At 43.6% G+C, this 23,878-nt stretch overlaps 1 protein-coding gene across 17 annotated transcripts in view; it reads right to left on the reverse strand.

Moving 5' to 3' along the window:
• Nucleotides 1-6,183: 6,183 nt before the first annotated feature.
• UPF2 (UPF2 regulator of nonsense mediated mRNA decay) overlaps nucleotides 6,184-23,878 on the reverse strand; it is a 124,099-nt gene continuing 106,404 nt past the window's right edge. For 9 of the 17 annotated variants that reach the window (XM_065598867.1, XM_065598692.1, XM_065598360.1 and 6 more), the window contains 2 exons: nucleotides 9,720-9,780; nucleotides 6,184-7,442 (listed from right to left, as the gene is read on the reverse strand). In XM_065598867.1, the coding sequence (XP_065454939.1) occupies nucleotides 9,747-9,780 (34 nt within the window). In that variant the 3' untranslated portion in view covers nucleotides 6,184-7,442; nucleotides 9,720-9,746. The remainder of the gene's footprint in view (nucleotides 7,443-9,719; nucleotides 9,781-23,878) is intronic. The other 8 variants (XM_065598897.1, XM_065598734.1, XM_065598833.1 and 5 more) reach the window with 1 other exon arrangement.

Here is a 23,878-nt window from a genome sequence, read left to right on the forward strand (position 1 = left end):
CACTGCCCCTGCAGTGGAAAAAAACCAAAGACTTTATTCCCTAGGGCTGTCAGTTCAGCACCTTTCAGCAGCACTAACTTTACTTATGAAGCCAAGCACGTTCCCATTTTAATTAAACGGAACATTACTGCAATGAACCAGTGGAGCCTGAAACGGCAGCTCCTCACTAACTTCGGACCATGTTGCTATGAGAGCCAAGTTATCACTGTTTTAAAGGGAAATTGTATTAAAAGTTAAATTGCAAAAAGGGGTGGGGGCTGCACCTTTGTGATGCATTAAAACATCCTTACAACTTTTTTTTTTCTTTGACTATATTAGAAGTAACGGATTTGGATTTCTTCCTCCTGAAGGAGCGGAGAGCTAATGAAATGACAACATCCTAAAAGACTGAACCTCAGCACCCTAGAGAGACAGGGATGTGAGAAATGTGACAGCAATACAATGTTCCAGCATAAGAGCATTTACCTATCAGTAACTGTAGCTCAAAGTGTTTCCTTGCTTCTATATAGTCACACTACTGGGTTGAAGCCCCCTGGCACCACCTGCTTCTGGAAAGCTGGACCTATGGGGAATGTGCTCCAGCTGCCTCAACTAAAAGGGCTAGATGCTCTGCTTGAAGTTCAAGCAAGTTTTGTAGGTGAGCTGTATTCCACAGAATCATAGAAAGGCAAGGCAGGGCTGGAAGAGTCCTTAAGAAGTCACCATCCCAGGTTTCAGAGTAGCAGCCGTGTTAGTCTGTATCCACAAAAAGAATAGGAGTACTTGTGGCACCTTAGAGACTAACAAATTTATTAGAGCATAAGCTTTCATGGGCTACTGCCCACTTCTTCGGATGCATATAGAATGGAACATATATTGAGGAGATATATATACACATATACAGAGAGCATGAACAGTGGGACAACTCCCACCTGTTCATGCTCTCTGTGTGTGTGTATATGTATCTCCTCAATATATATTCCATTCTATATGCATCCGAAGAAGTGGGCTGTAGCCCACGAAAGCTTATGCTCTAATAAATTTGTTAGTCTCTAAGGTGCCACAAGTACTCCTGTTCTTTGTACCATCCCAGGTGTTTGTTTAACCTGTTCTTAAAAACCTCCAATGACGACAATTCTACAACGTTCCTTGGAAGCCTTTCCAGAACGTAACCACCCTTAAGTCTGGTCTACACTTGGGGGGGGGGGGGGGGGGGGGAAGTCGATCTAAGATATGCAACTTCAGTTACGAGAATAGCGTAGCTGAAGTCGACATATCTTAGATCGACTTACCTCCCGTCCTCACGGCCTGGGATCGATGGCTGCGGCTCCCCCGTCGACTCCGCTTCCGCCTCTTGCTCTGGTGGAGTTCCAGAGTCGACGGGGAGTGCGTTCGGAGATCGATTTATCGTGTCTAGACGAGACGTGATAAATTGATTCCCGTTAGATCGATTGCTACCTGCCAATCCGGTGGGTAGTGAAGATGTACCCTGAGAGTTAGATTGGTTTTCCTAATATTTAACCTAAAATCTCTTTTTCCGCAAACTAAGTCACTTCCTTAGTTACCACCTTTGAAAATGGTTCTTTACCACTGGACATACATTTGGAATATGACTTGTTACAAAATTTCCAGTTTCATAGCGATCAAGCAGAAATTCGTTACTCAAATTGTATTATAACTGTAACTTACCATCAAGTGGAACTGTCAAAGTTGGAACTTATACAACTCTGTTGCCCATGGAGATCCTTAGCAAGGATGTTTGGTAATTGGTCAAGATTCTTCTAATCATTAAAGACTATTATAATACATGTGCACAGTGGGTCTGAATTTAATTTGCACAGGCAACCTTTTGCAGGCTTGACTTTGCAACCTTAGTGTTCTTAAAAACGTAAGTTTTTAAAAAACTGAAACAAAAATGTCATGTTGACCCCAACTGTGTACTGCCCCTCCATGAATCATGAGCAGGTTTATATAAGAACGGCCATACTGGGTCATACTAGTGGTCCATCTAGCCCAGTATCCTGTCTTTCGACAGTGGCCAATGCTAGGTGCTTCAGAGGGAATGAACAGAACAGGTAATCATCAACTGATCCATCCCTGGACAAACAGAGGGTAGGGACACCCAGGGCTGGCTCTGGCTTTTTTGCCGCCCCAAGCCAAAAAAAACAACCAACCACCACCTGTGCGGCGGCCGGAACGGCAAAGCAAAAAAAAAACATGCGGGGTGGCCGGAGCCAGGGTGCAGGGGGATTCCCTGCGCTGCAGACGTGCCCCGGACAGAGTGCATGCCCCGGCTAGCAGGGAGGAGGGGGAGGGAGAGAGAGAGAGAAGGGGGGCAGCCAGGGCTTTCTTCAGCCTGTCGGCGGGCAGGGAAGGACGCGGGCTGCCCTGCCCAGCTTGCTAAAGACCTGGCACCGGAGCGGCGAAGCAAAAAAAATAAAAGGATTGGAGGGAAGCCGCCCCTTAGAATCTGCCGCCCCAAGCACAAGCTTGCTCGGCTGGTCCCTGCAGCCGGCCCTGAGGACACCATCCTTGTGCACCCTGGCTAACAGCCATTGATGGACCTATCCTCCATGAACTTATCTAGTTCTTTTTTGAACCCTGTTATAATCTTGGCCTTCACAACATCCTTTGTGAGTTGTGTGAAAAAATACTTTTTGTTTTAAACCTACTGCCTATTAATTTCATTTCATGACCCCTAGTTCTTGTGTTATGAGTAAATAACAGTTCCTTATTTACTTTCGCCACACCAATCGTGATTTTATAGACCTCTGCCATATTCCCTTCCCCCCCTTAGTCTCTTTTTCAAGCTGAAAAGTCCCAGTCTTATTAAGCTCTCCTCATATGGAAGCTGTTCTATAACTAACAACATTTTTGTTTCTCTTTTCTGTATCTTCTCCAATTCCAATATATATTTTTTGAGCTGAGGCAACCATATCTGCACACAATATTCAAGCTGTGGGTGTACCATGGAGTTATATAAAAACAATATGATATTTTCTCTCTTATCTATCCCTTTCCTAATGATTTCCAACATTGTTAGCTTTTCTGGCTGCCTCGGCACATTGAATGGATGTTTTCGGAGAACTAGCCTATGACTCGAAGATCTCTTTCTTGAGTGGTAACCACTAATTGAGAACCCATCATTTTATATGTATAGTTGGGATTATGTTTTCCAATGTGCATTACTTTGCATTTATCAACACTGAATTTCATCTGGCATATTGTTGCCCAGTCACCCAGTTTTGTGAGATCCCTTTGTAACTCTTCGCAATCAGCTTTGAACTTAACTATCGTGAGTAGTTTTGTATCATCTGCAAATTTTGCCACCTCGCTGTTTACCCCTTTTTCTAGATAATTTATGAGCAGGGCCGTAGCAAATTCACGGCCATGAAAAACACAGGGTGGACTGTGAAATCTGGGCTTTTGTGTACCTTTATCCTATACAGATTTCATTGGGGAGACCATTATTTCTCAAACTGGTGGTCCTGACCCAAAAGGGGGGAGGAGGGAGGAGGGAGGAGAAGAGAGAATCACAATATTGCCATCCTTACTTCTGTGCTGCCTTCAGAACTGGCAGCGGCTGCTGGCCAGGCACCCAGCTCTGAAGGCATCACTCCACCAGCGGCAGCGCAGAAGTAAGGGTGGCAATACCACGACCCCCTTATAATAACCTTGCGATCCCCACAACTCCTTTTTGGGTCAGGACCCCTACAGTTACATCACCGTGAAATTTCAGATTTAAATATCTGAAATGACATTTGTGATTTTTAAAATCCTATGACTGTGAAATTGACCAAAATGGCCCATGAATTTGGCAGGGCCCTATTTATGAATATGTTGAACAATATTGGTCCCAGTACAGACCCCTCAGAAACACCACTATTTACCTCTCTCCATTCTGAAAACAGAACATTTACTCCTAGCCTTTGTTTCGTATCTTTTAAGCAGTTACTGATCCATGAGAGGCCCTTCCCTCTTATCCCATGACAGTTTACCCGGAGCAGAGCATCTGTGTTGCCAGTCACCGGGGAGTTTCCCCTGGTAGGACACAGACAGGGCTCCCTCCTACTGTAAGCAGGAGATAGTAATTTATCCTGGACACCTCGGGTAACCCTGAAAAGTGTCATATTTCCCTACAGAACCTGGGATTACTTTAGTGATTACAGACCCTTCTGCCCCTGTTCACCACAGCCTGTCCCTATTTCCTGCTCTTACCCTCTCTCCCCAGCTCTTACCTATATTCATCCCCACCTGGCCCACTAGCCTTCATGACTTCTGCCCATCCTGCCAGCTTTTACCCATTCTCAGTTCCTGGTTCTGCTTCCACCCCACCTTTGCCTTTAACACACCCCCCAGCTCCTCCCCACTTAATTCCTCCCCCTGCCCATCCTTGGCTTCTATCCATATTTCCTCCACTCTGACACTATCTGTCCCTCCCCACAGCACCTGCCTCTCTGCCCTTTTTCCCATGCCATCTTCTGCCCCTGCCCATACTCCCTCCCCGCTCCTTATCCAAACCCTTTCCCTCAAGTCCTTTACTTCTCACCATGAATCTTTCCCTCCCTCCACATTCATTGCTGCTCTGCATTTGAATCAGGCTGCCTCATTGTTGCCTGGGCACCAGTATGGGGAGCACGGAGAGAAAAGAAGAGACAGCACAGCAGTCCCAGACAGCTGGGTGGAGCAATTGCATAGAAAGTCCTGCTCCATTACTGCAGCAGTGAGACAGAGCATGCTCACTACAGATGGAATTTTCAAAATTTAGCTGCCAAACTCTAACAAAACTCTATGAAACGTGCAAACTGAGATGTTTCAAAGGTTTATAACCTGGCCAGATTTGGATGATTTCCCCCCCCCCCCCCCCCGGGAAATAGTAAAAGGCACGTCCCTGATACTTGAGCAACTCCAAATCCATGCCAAATCTGAAATCCTTGTTTCAAAGCTTGAAGGCACTAGAACTTCTCACAGACGTTTTGCCCATGTTAAGAAAATTCTTACAAAGTATTTCCCCCAACCTTATTCTCAGAAATGTCTGAACTATTTTTTTCTGTAACTTCCCAGAAATATTCAGCCTGAGACAGATATCTGAAATGGAAAATTCCAGCCTGAATGATGAAAGTTTCACAAAATTATAAGCAACTGAAAACAAGGGTCTCATCATGGGAAGTGACAAGCAAGTTTAGCACTTGCACCACTTGTAATTTCTTTATTTTAGCCTTTCTTCATATCTTAACACTACCAAGTCTAACTTTGTTGCCCTTCTCCTGACTAATTTTTCAGTATCTTTTGGAAAGTAAGATGTTAATATTTTACCAACTTGATATATAATTGTAATCAATACTCTGGGGACAGCATTCAGTCAATAGAAAAATCTGAAAAATGATTAATCTGTCCACATAAAGAAATTGTGAAAAATGTGAAATACATCTACCTCTCTCTAATACAAATAGGTTAAGAATGAGGAGAGAACCTAGACCGCAGCCAGAGGGAACTCAGGCTGTCTCGATGAAGACTGTACAGCACTATCTGTGCAGGGCCGGTGCTACCATTAAGGCAAACTAGGCGGTTGCCTAGGGTGCCAAGATTTGGGGGCACCAAAAAGCAGTGCCCCCAATTTTTTTTTTTTTTACAGCGTTCCAGGGCTGGGCTGCCAGTGGCGCGCTGACACGTGCGACTCAAACTCCCTCTCCCAGCGCAGCAGCCGCTCCATTTCTCCTGCCTCCCAGGCTTGCGGCACCAATCAGCTGTTTGGCGCTGCAAGCCTGGGAGGGGAGGAGAATTAGAGTGGGGGTGGCATGCTCGGGGGGGAGGTGGAGCAGAGGTGAGCTGGGGTGGGGAGCTGCTGCATGGCTCCGGGGGGGGCGGGGGGAGGAGCGCCTCAGGGCAGAGGGGGGGAGCTGCTATGGGGGGGCGCCTCAGGGCGGAGGGGGAGGCAGGGAGCTGCTGCAGGGCTGGGGCGCACGGTGGAAGTTTTGCCTAGGGCACGAAACTTCCTTGCACCGGCACCGTATCGGTGTCTGATCTACTTTGTCAGCTTGTTGAGGCAGGGACCATCTCATGTTTGTACAATGCCATATACTCCTTATGACACTCAAGTGAAATACTGGCCAAAAACATCAAGGGTATACAGTACATAATGTATTAATATGATTTCAGATAATCGTTTACTTCAAAATGAAGTTAGAGAGAGAGAGACGCTAATTCTAAATTACAACACTTTATTGCAGCATCGGCAAAGGTCAGATTTCTGAAGCTGGTGAAGATCGGGCGGCATTTCTGTATGAAATGTTACAATTTTACAAGTCTTTTTATTCTACATGCAAAAACCAAACCAGTGGTAGAAAGAATTTTAAAAGAGCTAGAAAAAAAGATTTAATCAAGTAGTAGCATACAGATGTGCTCTTTAACTGAATGTACTACACCTACCTGAAAGCGAACAAAAAAACACAACTATACTAATAAATAACAGATTGTCAGAAACGGACCAAGAAACCTCTTTTCTACTTAGAAAAAAAATAAAATAAAAATTCTATTTATTTCCAGACTTTTCTCTCTCTCTTTTTTAGACACAAAGGCTTGTCAACCCATGAAGGTCAACGAAACATTTGGATCCGCTCCTTGATGTCCTTCTGTCATGCTGACTGGCACATTTTGGTTTTCAATGATACTTACAATGGGGCTCAACTATATCCCTGTTCCTAGGCTGGTGTCAGGCTGTTCTATGCAATTTGGGTAAACACTGTGTCAGTAAACTTCACATTTTGTCTTTAACCTTGACAGACAATTTTATCTCTTTGCCTCTGTTTGATTTTCCCCCTCCCGCCTATTCCTTTTAGAAAAAGGTTATTGTTAAAACAAAAGCCTTCCCTCTGTGGAGTATCTGATGTTTGGTAATTGATCATAATTTCGTCATCCTACATGTCAGGGTTTGCCATAAGATTTTACTGCTTGCTCTACACTTTTCTACTGTAGACTTGAAGCCCCCAAAAGAATATTCTTCTGCCACAGAATGCTCGATTCAGAGATAATATAACTCCCACTGGGTTTAGAACTTTCTTTGTTTTTCCTCACATCGAGCCATCAAAACTCTTCCCGTTCCAGTGTAATCCATCTTATTTTTAAATTGCTCTTTGTTGTAACTGAACTGCTCACTGGTCAAGTTAACCATCTCATTTATTTACTTCCATTCTCATGAGAAGATTAACCCTCACACGGTTCCTGTAACAAAATGCTTTTTTTGTAGGCCATGACTTGGAAGCTTCCACTTGTTCTGTTTTTAGTGGAGGCTGGTGTTTCTTCCCCACGGCTCCAGCCTGTCCCAGGTTTCGATTCTGAACTCTCTAGACTGACATGCTGAGATGTGTCCACGGCTCTCATTTAATTGCTGGAGGACTCCACTATCCACAACATCAGAGATACAGGACCTAATGAAATGACACTTGCTGCTGGATCAACGTCTCCTAAAAGGGGGAGAAAGAAAGGAAATGTATTATCCTTGAAGTGCCAAAACCATGAAGTTGTACAAGACAAAGCTGGCCATTGAGTCCTTCATATCTGGATCTGTTTTATGGCCATTCCTACCCCTTGTAGTTTATATACTTTAAATTCCATCTTTTCACTTTATAAATACTTTTACAAAAATTGTGTGTGTCAAAGAGGGATAAATATACCACCATGCAAACAAACCCCAGGAGACTGACCAGAGAAATTCTCCTTCCTGACCCATCTCCTCCAAAAATGGGGAAGCTAAGCTTCATTTCAAGCACAAAAACTGACTACTGTGAGACAAGGCTACTGAGTAAGCATGCACCATTGTTGAAATGTAAGTAGATTTTTACTTCACTTAAAATAAACTTTGCTTTCATGCATAATTTATTTCTTGCTGTACAAGATGTAACAGATGTGGGTAAAGTTTAAAGAAAAACTAGAGCTGGGCTTTCTAGAGTCAAATACTGAAGTGTTCTGAAAAAACTTGTAGTGACACTAAAATGTTAGGTTATACCTCATATGTGAAGCAATTCTATCTGGGTAAAAGGATGTAAACATAAATGAAAGTTTATACCAGTATGGTGAGATGTGATATAAAGGGACCAAGGTTACACATAGTATGTTTGCATATTTCTGTTTATGCTGTTAAATGTATACAATAAAATATACAGAATATGCAATTGGGCTAAGTTAACACTACCATTGGAATCTTTACTGTTGTATTTTTTTTACTGTTATTTCAACTGTGTGACTTTAGTGTTACATTAATATAGATTTTTGTAGTGCTTTTTGCAAAATAAGTAGCACAGGCTATATCTTTGCAAAGGAAGAAGCTTGAATTTTCATATCTTTAATTAAATGAAACAATTATCGACTGCCACAGAATTTTGCAAAAACATTTTTTTTTTTTTTAAACACAATTTCTTCCTGTCTACTATTGATGCAATTTTGGGGTTTGGCTGCATGTGTTCTGATGCAGTAACAATCTCCCTCATGCAAATTCTCCCACTAACAACAGCTGCCCCTATATTTGTGATAGAAAAAGTAGAGAATACACAGTTTTCCCTATCTTTTGTATGATATGTCACAGAGCGGAGGGGCAAGAGTAGACTGCTAAAAACATTAGCAGAAGCCCACTAAGCATGTTCAAAAATAATATTTCAGTTACTTAGAAAACTTTTCTATTATTAAATTTGTTCCTCCCAAACCTTGTAAAGCTGCTAAACTCCCTTTATTAAGAAATATTTTCATGAAAAGTTTCCAGTTAGAGTCTTTTGTGTTATAGGCACGACTAAAAAAAATTATAATTTCTTAAAATGGGGAAAGACTATCTATCTATCTTAGCCCTTGACCAAAACACACACAAAAAAGACCAACAACATTACCTTTAGACTAGATCAAATATGGAAAGATTTTTAGACAAATTATGAAAATCGGATCTGAAAATAGGATACTAAAATTGAATCCGTTCTGCATTTTGTTTTGTTACCTGCAAAACTTACTTTGCATTTCTAAAGCACTTTACAAATATTAATGTTGACTGCAACCCACAAGATAGATAAAGAATATACAGGGCTCACTTCACCCACCACTGTAATGCAGCCATGTCTGAAGTAGAACAGGGCCGGCTCCAGGCACCAGCTTAACAAGCAGGTGCTTGGGGCGGCCAAGGGAGAGGGGCGGCATGTGAGGCAATTTGGGGGCAACAGGTCCCTCACTTCCTCTAGGAGTGGAGGACCTGCCGCTGAACTGCCGCCACCAATCGTGGCTTTTTTTATTTTTTTATGCCTTGGGGCGGCAGAAATGCTGGAGCCGACCCCGAGTAGAACATTGCAACTATTTAAAAGTGCAAAGTACACTACAGTCTAGGTTAGGAAGTGAGGAACCCCATACACATTTGAAACGGGGATTTAGATAAATAGATAAAGGTAATGATCCAAATTGGAACGTGGGCAGGATTCCCAGGAGAATACACCTACTCTCATGAAAAACACACAGTCTTGTTGCATAAGTAGTAATCCTTGAGAGTAATTCCATCAAGGGGATCTGCTGACATCAAACCATAAGAGCAAAACTCTTACGGTTGGTTAATGCACCAGATCCTCAAGTTACAGATTTCCACTCAATCCCTTTGTCTCCTCCACCAACCCAAAACTCCATGCCCTTTTCATTCCTGAAGTAACCTCTTTCTTCTTGCGTGCCAAGTGCCCTCTCTCGGCCTCCTCCAAATACCTTCTCTCAAAACTCACTTTTCGGTGTGCTTTCCATGACTAATCTCAGCTTCGGCGCTGTCTGCTCCCTCTCTCTCGCCTGACCGTGTTAAATAAAGAAACAGGAACGACACGAAACAGACACACAATGAGCATCTGATTTCTTTTTAAACATTACTGTTTCATTAGCAGTTTTCCTTCTTACATCTTATGTTGCTCATAGTGGTGTTTTCTTGCTTTACCACCACCTCAGTTTGGATTGTATGATCTTCAGGGCAGGGACTTTGTCCTTAAAGAACCATGCACACCAATGACAAGTAATATGTATATGCATGTGAACACAGACAGAGGTTGGAGTACTAGCTTAGGGATTTCAAGGCCTGGATTCAAGTTCCTGCTTTGCCACAGATTTCCTGTGTGACCTTGGACAAGTCACTTAATGTCTCTGTGTCTTAGTTCACCATCTGTAAAACGGAAATAACAGCACTTCCTTACCTCACAGCGGTGCTGAGGATGAATACATTAAAGCTTGTGAGGCCTCTGGATGTTACAGTAGTGTGTGGCCATGCAAGTACCTCAGATAGATTTTTATACACAGGAATAATAGTTGATTATACATGGGATGGAGGAAATCTCAATGATTAATGCTTGGAGTCAATCTAAACATGTTAACAGGTGTGAAGTTGCTGAAAGGTAATATTTCTCAAACACATCTTTTCTTCAAATTACATACTTTGTTTTAGTCTATCCCTTTGGATGCCAGAAAAGGATAACACTAGACAAGAAACAAGAGTTATCAATCTCCATGTACACTAAGTCTGTTCCTTTGACATGTCAGTTTAGTTTCAGAGTGCACATTATGGGTCTAGTATAGGGTGGAGACTGCTCAGATCAGTTTTTGTAGGATGAATAGACTTAGATAAATACACCACGCAAGCTTTATTCATTAAAAGAAGTATTGTTTTCATATTCACACAGCCCTAGACTCGCCTGACTTACAGCATCCAAATATAAATAGCTAAGAGCAAGAGTTGAAATTATTTTAATAAACTATTTTACATGCTCATGCTTGCAAACAATAAGATACCTTGAAGCAAAACCAAACCACAAAGCTGGCTATTAACCACTGTATTTAAACTGGTAATATAAAGAAAGTATCCTAAAGTGTAGTACTTTCCAGACTGCCATGAAACTGCAATGCTCTGAGCCGGTTGTTGCGGATCAAAATTTAACATCCTTTATTTAAAACCACTTCAAAAGACAAACAGGTAAAGCATATCAATACAAATTTGCTTTTTATTCCCCTTAACACTAACTGTAACGCTGCCTACCCACCTGCATTACGTGAGTGAGAACCATACATCTCCCCCCACCTCTGGGAACCCAGTGAGCGCTCACATACTGGTATGAACAGGTAGGAGACATACAGGAATGGGCCCTCGAGCTCTACATCCGCTTCTAACCACCCAGGTCTTGCTCAATTCTTGTGCAGCCTGCTGAACACAGAAAGTATCCCTGCAGTATCCCAGAGACTGGGTTTTCTCATCCCTTGCAGGTGGCACTTACAGTATGTTTACACAGCAAAGAAAAACTCATGGCTGACCCATGCCAGCCAACTCGGGCTTGCCGGACTTGGGCTGTGCGGCTGTTTCATTACCGTGTAGAGTTCTGGGCTTGGGCTGGAGCCCAAACTCTAGGACACGTACGCACCCACCCACCCACATTTCTCTGCAAGGCAGGAGGGTCCCAGAACCCGGAAGTCCACCCAGCAATCAAACAGCTGCACACAGCCTGGAGCCCTGCAAGCCTGAGTCGGCTGGCATATGTCAGCCACGGGTGTCTAGTTGCTTTATACACATACTCTTAAGAGTAGGGGGAACAATACACTGCTCTGCTGGGCTTCACCAGTACTGCAGAAATTTGAGAGAGGACGGGAGAAACGTGCGTGGGTGTGCATGCAGGCAGATGCTTGTGGCACAGCAAGAGAAAAGAACCGAAGAGGGGACTGCAAAGAGGCCAAGACTGGAGGACGTGGGTGAAGATGGCTGAAGATTGTGATGGAAAGAGTTATTTCAGAGTTTTGAAAACCAAGGCAGTAGTGTTTGAATCCGAAGTGGTTAGGATGCCTAGGAAAAAACAGGATGAGAGCAACAGATCGTATTCCTTGAGGCAAGAATATAATGTTGCTACAATCTCTCCACTCCCCCTTTTAAAAGGGTAGGGACCGACAAAGCCAATAGGAGAAAGCTAATATGGGAGCCGGATAAGGATTTCAGAAGAGGCAGAATCAAAATAAGGATGAAGTCTGGCAAAGATCTGGGAATTGTGACATACCAACATATAGAGCTTGTCTATTCTTGGAAAATTACTAGTCCTAGCACCTAGTGTAGACAAAAAGACATGTTAAGTCAAATGTAGTCAACTTTAAAGTGGAGCTGTGAGGAGAAGCGAAGTTGGGATCCAACATGAGCAAGATTTCTGGCCGTTAGAGTAAAATTGAAAGAAGAGAGAAATGCAAGAAGGTGGGTCAAAAGGACAGCTGTATGGAGAGTTATACATGCAGTACCCTTGCTCAATAGCAGAAACAGGAAATGATCATGTTAGCAGATCTAAATTTTCCTTTGTTAAGCTTGCCTTTATTTCTCAGCATTAATAAAACAGGCTTTATTATGGGATTTTAATGAATATTTGGGTAATAAAATCCCAACATCCTGTTATTGTCTTTATGCTTCATTTCTCATTTAAATTGGTTATAGAAAAAAATCAGATGGGGGGAGGGATAGCTCAGTGGTTTGAGCATTGGCCTACTAACCCCAGGGTTGAGAGTTCAATCCTTGAGAGGGGCCATTTAGGGATCAGGGCAAAGAAAAAAAACAGTCAGGGACAGTACTTGGTCCTGCTAGTGAAGGCAGGGGACTGGATTTGATGACCTTTAAAGGTCCCTTTCAGTTCTATGAGATAGGTATATCTCCATATATTTATATCATATTATGTAAAATAAGTGATCCCAAAACTGTCATGACAAATTGTTCCACTGAAATCCAATTTGATTAGGTTTGTCAACCAGCAGACAATCATAAGAAGAGTCTTCTTACAGAGCATTAGGTATACAACCCCACAAGTGAAGGAGTTTACACTGAGACTAATTGGTGAGGTTTACTCTTCTCCCAAACAAACCACCCCTTAGAAGCACGCTCTTTGATGTAGATCAGATAATTATTTCCTCTTTGCATGATTAACCTCTAGTTTGCTTTAAAAAAGCTCTCCCTTTAATAGCGATAGCTTAAAGACTAATTGCTTTTTCAGAAGTTTAAGATGGCATGAAAATCACTAATTCTGTGCTCAAATTTCTTCTTTGCAATCTCTGTTGCATTTATTAATAGATGATTTATATCTTTAAAACACAGGCCCAAATTTCATATGTTGCTTATGTATATTTTCCAGACCTGAAGAAGAGCTCTGTTTAAGTTCAAAAGCTTGTCTCTCTCACCAACAGAAGACAATCCAACAAAAGATATTACCTCACCCACCGTGCCTCTAATATTCTGGGACCAAAACGGCTACAACTGCATAATATAGAAACAAATCAGTTAAGGCAAGCAATCTGAATATAGTTTAAACCATTCTGGCTTTCTGGCCTTCTTAGATATATTTCCCAAAAGTATTAAATATATTTTTAAAAGGTATTTACTTCATTTGAAACAAGAATCTATACCTGAGATTTATACTAGAATAGTTTAGTAGTGGGGCTATCCTTCTAGAACAAAGACTAAAATATTATAATGACTTCTGTGAAAGTATCAGATTGACAGTTTTAAGGACTGAAGTCCTAGCATTATGCACAGAACCAGTGTATAACAGGAAGTGGTAGTACAAACTTTCCCTACTCTAGTCCACCAATGTACCTCAGCCTTGATCTGGAAGGACAATGTCCTTAGGGAGCTGATGGTAAATTGTCTTTATGCCCAGTAAATCTTGGGTTTCTACTGAGACTCAACAAAATTCCAAGATAGAGTAAGACCGGCAGGTCCTTAGGCCTGACACTAAGCAAGCAGAAAATCTAACAACAACAACAACAACATTCCTTTGGTTTATGGTCCAAGATCTTGCAAGAATCGAATGTCTAAGTATGAGGTCAGGCAATCAGCAAACTTATTTGTACTCCTAGTTCACCACACAAACAGGAGACTCAGGGGAGTGGCAAGGAACAGAGATCTTTTATAATATTTAATGCTACAATTTACGGTGCCCAGACATCACAGCAATAAGTATAGCATGTGTATCTAGACAAAAATACAACATGCACATTAACTAGAGACAAGGTAATGATTGCTTGAGATCTCAGACATCATAGTAATACTGCTTAAGAATGACTGAACTACTGACATGACTGACTAGATCCATAAAAACTAGATGCTATTGTTAACATTAATTGCAATGGAATATCTTAAAATATAGTTAATGAGGTGTAGTGGTATGGAAAGTTTGAAGAATCTGTTTTCACATTACTAAGACTGCTCCAGTAAAAAAATGGAAGACCAAATGCTGAATGTTTTTAAAAATTAAAAACAATTATGGAAAGTGAAGTATTTGACCCAGAAAATTCAATTTTCCTCTGAAAAGGAATCGTGTCAAATTTAGAAACAAAAATCTTTAAACAAACTGGTTAAACAAGGGGATTAAATCCTTTTTTTAAGGGTCAGTCTCAACACAACCAGGCCTTAAACAGGAACAATAAGTACCTAAGCACCAGCTGTTGCCACATCTCTCCTGACATGAATGCCACAATCAAACACAGCAAGAAGTGCTAAAAATTAAAAGTTCCGCTTTTGAGTTAGGGCTGTGTCAGGTAGCTGAAGTATTTGGCTTGCTAGGGGATTCAGAACAGGGGGAGAATAAAGCCAGCCAGCTGTTGTAGATGCTGCTTCTGCCACAAAGATCCTTGCTGCTCCTGCTCCTCTTGGTCAAGGAGGGGTTCCCCATTCTATTAGCTCCTGCTCCCTCTTGGCCAGCGGAAGTTGAGAGGAGGGATAGCTCAGCGGTTTGAGCATTGGCTTGCTAAACCCAGGGTTGTGAGTTCAATCCTTGAGGGGGCCACTTAGGGATCTGGGGCAAAATCAGTACTTGGTCCTGCTAGTGAAAGTAGGGGGCTGGACTCAGTGACCTTTCAAGGTCCCTTCCAGTTCTAGGAGATGGGATATCTCCATTAATTTAAAAAAAAAAAAAAAAGTTGTGGAGCTTCTTTCCCCTCCTTTTCCACTTTCATCAAGAAATGGTAGAGTGAGCAACAGGATGATGGGCTGAATGGCCAGGAAGGAAGACATGCAAATATGACAGGAAGGGGTCACAAGCAGGAGCTGTGGGCAGAGCCTGGGTTAGTACCATTTATTGGCTTTAGCAGGGGTTCATGGGTTCAACCTCACCCACAGAAATCATGAAACCAAGGATGCAAAAACACAGTGAGTGTGCGCGCGCGCATTCACTCCTTCGCACAAGAAACTGCACAGCTCCATAGCCTGTGCCCTGCATCACGGTGGCACTGCTCCTGGGCACGTCACTTTGTGACGATGTTAGAGTCGTATGCTGCTAGGCAGGCCCGAAGGGCAAAATCTACCAGAGGGAGCCCCACCATGAGCCCAGGAGATCGGGACATAGGGTATCCTTGTAGAACAACCTTCCCCCCCCCCCCCCCCCCCCAACCACACACCCCTCGAAGTTACAGATGCTACAGTTAACATTTTTTAAATGTTTCAGCAGGATGGCTCCATCTGTCAGTAGCTTTTCGGCACATTACACATGTTGAGGTTTATGTCATCACTAATAATACAAAAGTATGGGTGAAACACCATGCCAATTTCTCCACCACTTGCAGATTGTTTAAAATCCTTGTACAAATATTTATTTAAAAGCAATCTCAGACTGTGATTCCAATATAACACACCCAGAACTTTTACTGGCATGAATCCAACCAGGAAGTTTTAGAACAACAACCACCACCACCTGCCTTCCTTAAAGCAAACATGCCGCTATTTTTAGTAAATATTACGGTCACTGAGCCCTGACTCATTACTGTGTGAAACGAACCCCACAGTGTGTCAGTCTGATCAGTAATAGGCACACACGGAAAATGAAGAAGAAAGGAGAGAGCATCCATCACATAAATGGAAAAACAAATATGCTGCTTTACTAACTCACTCTCATTAGAAAAGTAGTGCTTATTGAAAGAGGAAATTCCTAACCTATAGGCCAGATTGCAATACCCTTGCTTACAATGAATAGTACTTTACACCGCAAGTCTCTCTGAAGTCAATGGGAATAAGGTGTGAGTAAAGGGTCTCTCAAAGGAGCCTAGGAGTGTTAAGGCATTCTTCAAGATTGTGTTCACTATTCTGTGACCCCTTATTTACTGTGCTTAAAGTGTGTGAGTGTGAGAGACAGACAGAGACACGCAAAACCAGGAAAAAAAGATTTAAAGCTTGAGGGGGGAGTTGCATAGGGGTGCAGAATTTCTACTAGACCTGCCGCATCATACAGCACCTGGGAGTCCACTCACTCCACTTCCCCCATGGCAGGCACTGCCCACTTGTCAGTCACACACAAGGGCCTGTGTCCCTTGGGGAGCACAGTGGAGCCAGGGGCTGGGAGCTGCAGGAGCCTGCAGAAGCAGCAGCCCCAGAATAGGTTCCCAGGACTCATTCCCATCCCCAGTGACTGTCAGAGCACTTTCACCACTGAGACCCTCCGACTTCACTGAATGTCACTGCATTCCCAGCCCTGTATCCCCAGAGACACCCCAACCCAATGAATGTCACTGAACCCCGCAGCCTGCTATTACCAGAGATCCCCCAACCTGAATCTCAGTTAAACCTCCAATCCATCCTGCCAAACTCCAGTATGTATTGTGTTCTAATAATTTGTATGAGGCTTGTTGCCTCATTAAAAAAAAAAAAACTAGTAAGTATAAATAGTGTAATAAGCTAAAAATGGTGTGCAATTATGGAAACACACACACACACACACGAAATTGTGAATTGTCTGAATCAAGTGCATGAAAATTTATTTTTGCTGGGGTTCTGATACGCCCCCCCACTTTTTTCAGACTGCTTTAAATATTGCTTATTTATACAGTGTAATCAACATGTAGATAAACATGCAATCAACATGTACAACGGATACATTTGCCAAACACAGAAGAGGTCTCTGGCTCTTGCTCTACAGAGGTTACTGACTAAAAGGCACAGCAGATAAATTACAGCATAATATACAATACAGGCAGAATGGTAAGCACCCATTCTATAGCTTGCAAAAGAGGAATCATTTAAAGCTCTTTACTCCAAAAATCTGGCTTAGCTCACTCTGAAGATGCCTACCTCATTGTGAAAGCCTAAAATGATGTATTTTTAGATGATTTTAACATAGAAGTATTTCAGAATGGTATCTAGAAGTAGCTACTAATCTGCAAAAAAAATCAGACTTTATAAAAAGGTTTAAATTGTGTGTCTGCTGGTCGGGCAGCTGCATTTAAAGGAAAACTCTACTGCTTTTCTAATACATGTTGTTGAGATAGATATTTGTAAGAGATTAGTATATAAATATGTATTAAACAAAGGCCTGCAGAGGTTACAATAATTCAGTGGATGTGAGTGGTTCAGAAGCCTTGTCTACACTCCATAGCCAGTATAGCTATGTCGGCAGAACACTCTATATTGCGTCTCCACTAAACCAGCAGATGGAGTGGTTCTGCCAGCATAGCTACACTGCCTCCCCAAATGGCATTACCTATGCCAACAGAAACACCCTATGCAGTTGCATCTACACTAGGGGTTCTGCTAGCATAGCTATGTTGGTTAGGGGATGTGATTTTTTTCTTCACACTCTCAGCTGACACAGCTATGCCAGCAAAAATCTGTAATGTAGTCCAGGCCTGAGCTTGCACACACCACAGGCTCAGCTGCGTTCCTGTAGGAAGGCTGAACTGAGATGTGAAGTTTTTCCCAGTGACCTCAGGCCTGGTCTACAACTTAGGTCGATGGAAGCCGCCTTATGTCGACATAATAAATATATGCAGCTACATTACCAGGTCCTTTCTGCCAACCTAACTCGCCTGTTATGTTGACTTAATTACTCCACTTTCGCGAGAGGCATAGCGCTTAATTTGATGTTGATGGGTCGATAGAGAGGCAGCATAGATGCAGCATTGTGTAAATTAACTGAATTGACCTCCAGGAGATGCCCCACAATGCTCCGCTGTCAGGGCCAGATGTAGGGGCAGGCAACTTAGGTAACCGCCTGGGGTGCCGGGCTTGTGGGGCGCCGGGGTTGGTGTGCTGTTTTTGTTGTTAGTGACAAAAGGGAAAATAGAATAGAAAAACCAACTGACTGACCTTATGGCAAGGAAGGTGCTTGATAACATTGATGCGGTTCAGTAAAGTGAAGTACTACACCGTAACAGTGGACTGCACACCTGACATTAATCAGTGAAAAAATGTCATTTACAGTAAGATTTGTTGATGACAAGGATGGTTGTATTCAAGTAAAGGAACACTTTATCTGTTTGCAGTCGGAGGACGACTCTACTGGAAAGGCCTAACAGAACTGTTTAAGAACATTTTAAATGAGAATAAAATAAAGCTTCAGGACTGCAGCGGCCAACGCTACGACAACAGCATGAACATGAAGGGAAGAAACACTGGTGTCCAGGCAAGGATCCTTGCACTGAATCCAAGAGCTTTCTTCATGCTTTGTGGCAGCCATTCTCAACCTGGTTATATCAGATGCAGCATCACCTTCTTTAGATTCAGTCTCTCTCTTTGGAGTACTGCAAATGATATACGTCCTGTTTTCAGCATCAGCTATCAGGTGGAAGATCCTTATGGACTGACACAAATCTGACTGTGAAGCCATTAAGTGACACTCACTGGGAGAGCCTCATTGACAACATAAGGCCAGTGAGGGTACCAAGTGATTGAGGTTTATGATGCCCTGATGGAACTGGCGCAGTCGAGTAAAGCTGAAGCCAGAATCCAACACAAGGCGCAAAGCCTGGCAAACTAGATCACTGACTTCAAATTTCTGATCTCAATTGTGGTTTGGCACAATATCCTGTTCCAAGTAAATGTTGCAAGCAAGGCATTACAAACTCAGACGATGGACATCGCAACTGCTACTACTACTTTGATGAGAAACTGTCTTGATTTCATTGTGTCCTACAAAGACAATGGATTTGAAGATGCCATCACTGCTACCAAAGAAATGGCAGAAAACTTAGGAGTGGAACCTGTCTTCAAGGAAACTTGTATTCACTGGAAGAAGAGACAGTTTGGTTATGAGAGCACGGATGAGTTGATGGGAAGCTCGGAAGAAAAATTCAAGATGAAGTTTTTTTGCTTGCTCATTGAAACTGTTTGAGTGTCCACTGAGGAAAGGTTTGGACAAATGAAGCACCACGAAAAGACCTGGGTTTTTTGAATGACCTTAATAAGCTGCCGGTGTACAGGAAAATGCTTGAACAATTCTACGGACCTTCACCAGATGCTGATACATGGGGAATGTTTTGACGTCAATGATAAAGACCTCTATGTCGAATAGGACAACATCTGTCACAGTTTGCAACATGGGAAGCACTCTCCACTCCGAGTTTCCAATTAATTCATGAAAGAACTGAAGGATACTTTTCCTAATGTGTGGATAGCTTTGAGGATTCTGTTCACACTGCTGGTCACAGTTGAGAATGTTGAGCGTAGCTTTTCGAATCTCAGGCTCATTAAAATACATCTTAGATCAACCATGGCTGACGAGACTGACATTGCTTCTTATTTTATTGCTTGAAAATGCCGTTGGCCAGTCTCTGGATCTCTCTGACACAGTGCTTCAATTCACGAAGGCAAAGGTGAGAAAAGCGAACTTTTGAATAAAAGGACTAATGTTAACTTTCTAAGGTTGTCACCTATTGTAACACTATTTAATACAGGTCCACCCAGTGTTGGTGCACAGTTCAATTTCTTGATGTTAGTATATTTCAGTTATTCTTAAAATTAAAAAGTTTCTAGAAGCTTAGAGGAAATAAATGTCTTTTAGTTTGCTTATATATGGCATGAATAAAAACAGATTTACAGATTCTAGCGTGCAGATTTATCTTATATGACAGGGATAAATCATATATGCAAATTGTGCATCAAAGTTGTGAAATGGGCTACAAATGCAAAAAAATAAGGTATTCAGAAGTTTAACAAATGAAGGGGGGCTGCCAAAGATGCTCCTCGCCTGGGGTGCCATTTGGCCTAGGGCCAGCCATGTCTGCTGTGACTGCTCTGGAGATTGTTTTCAACTCCGCTGCACAGCAGCCAGGTACACAGGAAGCAGCCTCTCCCCTCCTGAAGCCCCAGGAACTTTTAGAATCATAGAATACCAGGGTTGGAAGGGACCTCAGGAGATCATCTAGTCCAACCCCCTGCTCAAAGCAGGACCAATCCCCAGACAGATTTTTGCCCCAGATCCCTAAATGCCCCCTCAAGGATTGAACTCACAACCCTGGGTTTAGCAGGCCAATGCACAAACCACTGAACTCTCTCTCCCACCATTTCCAGTTTGATCAGCATGGAGAGCTTGGCAGCCCAGCTGATCATGGTGACTCAATGCCCTAGACGTTGTCCAACCTGGAGTACACACGAGATGGTGGGACCTTATTGGTTTGTGGGGAGAAGAGTCTGTGCAGGCACAGCTCCAATTCAGCTGTAGAAACATTGGCATCTACGAAAAGATCGTGTGGGGTATGGTGAAGAAGCGATGCACCAGCGACACGCGTAAGTGCCGCATGAATATCAAAGAACTTCGGCAGGCGTACCAGAAGACAAGGGAGGTGAACAGTCGTGTTGGTTTTGTGCCACAGACATGCTGCTTCTACAATGAGCTGCATGCGATTCTCAGCGGTGATCCCAGCACTACCACCAAATGTAGCATGGATACTTCCCAGGAGTCTGAGTCCCAGGCCAGCTCAGGCAACGAGGAGGACATTGTGGATGAGGAAGAGAATGGGAGACAGAAGAGCAGGGGATCCATTCTCCCCGAGAGCCAGGAGCTATTTTTAACCCCAGAGCAGTCCAGCCGGTTGCATCGTGGCCGAGCATGATGGGAAGGCACCTCCGGTGGGTATGCAATTCCAATCAAACTGAAGGGGTTACATGCTCTTATATCTTATGTTTCATCTGAAGAAAAAGTGAGGTGCGGTGGGTATCTGTTTCCCAGTGTCTGCTCCAGCTATGCACAGAGTGCCCCCACCCCCGGGGAAAAGATTGTTTATATGCACAGGGGTGGACTGGGAATCCTCCATGGAGGTCTCTAGGAAACTCTCATGGAGGTACTCTGCAATCATTTGCAGGAGGTTTCTGGGAAGGGCTACCTTCTTCCACCATGGTAGGACACTTTCCCATGCCACTCCAGTATGAATGCAATGTAACATTGCGGTACACAGCATAGCAACATAAGGACCAGGTCTGTACCCTGAGGCTTGCAGAATCTGCTCCCTTGCTGCCTCTGTTACCCTGAGGAGACGGATATCATAGGGTCACCTAGGAAAAACGGGGAGAAGTTTTCATTACAACAGCTTGTACGCAACCAATAGATCATGTGATCCCCCACCCATGGTGATTTCCGAGTCCCTCAACCAGAGTTTCCCTAACATGCCTGTGGTCTGAGTGGCTGGGATTGGCGTTGACCTCAGAATCTGCAAGCCCAGGGTGACTGCTACAGCACTGGGGGGGAGACGGGTGGGGTGGGTTTCTTGTGTTCTCTTGTGGCTGCAACCCCCACCGGAGCTGCTGTGGACAAAGACCACAGGTTGGGAGGCTTAACACTGGTCCCTGGTCTCCAAACACTGACCATGGTGCTATGGGAAAGGGGCATTGTCCACCTGCCCATCTGTGCTCCTGACGTGCCCGTAAGTTGTAGCACAAGGCCCGTTGCCCATGCCACTGGCCCATACTCACCATGGCTGGAACAGCAAACCGGTTCACTGAATAGCTAGGGATACTGATTATGTTCTGGCTTGCACTTCAGAGTAATAAGGGAAATTATTTTAAAATATGTACTTTGTACTAGACCCGGTGTATGCACTGACAATAGTTACCTTGTGCTTTGCATGCCTTACAATGGAAAGTTTGGCCTTCAGCACAGCCTCCACACAGACAGAGAGACTTTTGCAAATTAGAAGATGGAAAAAGAACGCACGATGACATATTCAAGGAGATAACAAATGTCTCTGGGACAGCTGACACGGAGCTAAGAGCATGGAGAATTTCAGTGTCTGAAAGACTGGACATGGACAGGGAGAGCATCCCAGGAGCATGAGCATGCCACACAGGATGAGATGCTGCGGATTATGAAGGACCAATCAGACACGTTGAGGGATCTGGTTGAGCTACAAGAAAAATGGCTTGAGGCTAGACTCCCTCTGCAGAACAGCCTGCAAACATCACCCTATTCCCAATCCCCCTCCCCGAAAGGTTCCAGGATGTGGGGCGTGGGTGGGGAAGGTGGTGCAGTATCCCTGCCACTCAATACTGGGGACGGTACTAAGAACAAAAGGCGGCCATTCAAAGACCTTTGATAGGCAAGACTTCTGTGCTTACACAGAACAAATTGACTTGGTTTCTCCCCTCCCAATTTTATCACACCGTTTGCCCAAGGTTACCGGTAAATTATTTTTCTGGTCTTTCAGTTTCTTTATGTTTGTGAAATAAAAGTAGAGAATGAAATACTCTATTTATTCCAAGTCTGGAGGCGATGGGGGGAGGGAGAGGTACAGGGAAACTGATGCAATGGAAGGGATTGGTATGGGAAGGCACAACACAAATAAGCAACACACATTACTGTGGCTCATTACTGAAACAGGTTTTCAAAGCCTCCTGGAGTTGCAGGCTCTTCTTATTGCCCTGGTAGCTGGCTGCTCAAAATTACCTGCCAGCCTATCCGCCTCCACGCCGCACTCATGCAGAAACTTCTCTCTCTTTGCCTCACAGATATTGTGGAGCACAGGGCATGCAACGATAACAATGGAGATATTGCTTTCACTGAGATCTAACCCAGTATGCAAACTGTGCAAACGACCCTTTACACATGCCAAAGGCACATGCCACCACCATTCTGTCCTTGCTCAGCCTATTGTTGAACCACTCCTTACTGCTGTCCAGGTGGCTGGTGTATGGCTTCAGGAGCCATGGGAGCAAGGGGTAGGCTAGGTCTCTCAGAATCACTATTGGCATTAATATGTCATTAATGGCTGTTTTGCAATCCGGAAAGGAAGTCCCTGATTGCAACTTTCAGAACAGACCTGTGCAATTCATGCACCTTTCCTGCCCATCCCACATGGATGTCAGTGAAATGCCCTGTAATCCACCAGCACTTGCAATACCATTTGAAAAGTATCCCTTACGGTTTATGTTCTCTTTGGCGAGATGGTCTGGTGCCAAGATAGGGATATGCGTGTCATCTATCATCCCACTGCAATTAAAGAACCCCATTGCAGCAAAACCATCCACTGTATCCTGCACATTTCCCAGAGTCACTACCCTTTTTAGCAGAAGTCGATTAATGGCCCTGCAAACTTGGATCACAACTCCTCCCACGGTGGAGTTACCAACCCTGAATTGATTCCCCACAGATCGGTAAAGCAGTCTGGCGTTGCAAGTTTCCACAGAGTGATCGCCACTCGCTTCTCCACTGTCAGAGCAGGTCTCATTTTAGCGTTGCTACATTTCAGGGCTGGGGGAAGCTCTTCACAAAGTTCCTGGAAAGTGGCCTTCCGCATTCTAAAGTTCTGCAGCCACTGCTCATCATCCCATAACTACATAACAATGCGATCCCACCAGTCAGTGCTTGTTTCCTGGGAACAGAACCAGAGCTCCACCGTGTTCAGCTGCTGCGCAACTGCCAGCAACAATTGGGAATTGTTTCGTTCTATGACTTGCAGCAGGGCTGCTTGAAGGACATCAAAATGTTTCACATGGTAGCTCCTGTCTCAGCTCTGGAAATACCGCAGGATAAGGCGAGAGGTCTCTGTAATGCTCACAACAAGAGTGCACAGCTGAGCAGAGTCCATGCTTCTCGAAAATAGGCATGAAAAAGTATGAGTTGTTTGCCATTGATATCAGAGTAGGGGAGGGAGGAACTTGCATTATGGGAGGTCAAAGCCATGTTCCCAT

Source organism: Chrysemys picta, chromosome 1 (genome assembly GCF_011386835.1).
Source record: "Chrysemys picta bellii isolate R12L10 chromosome 1, ASM1138683v2, whole genome shotgun sequence".
NCBI lineage: Eukaryota > Metazoa > Chordata > Testudines > Emydidae > Chrysemys > Chrysemys picta.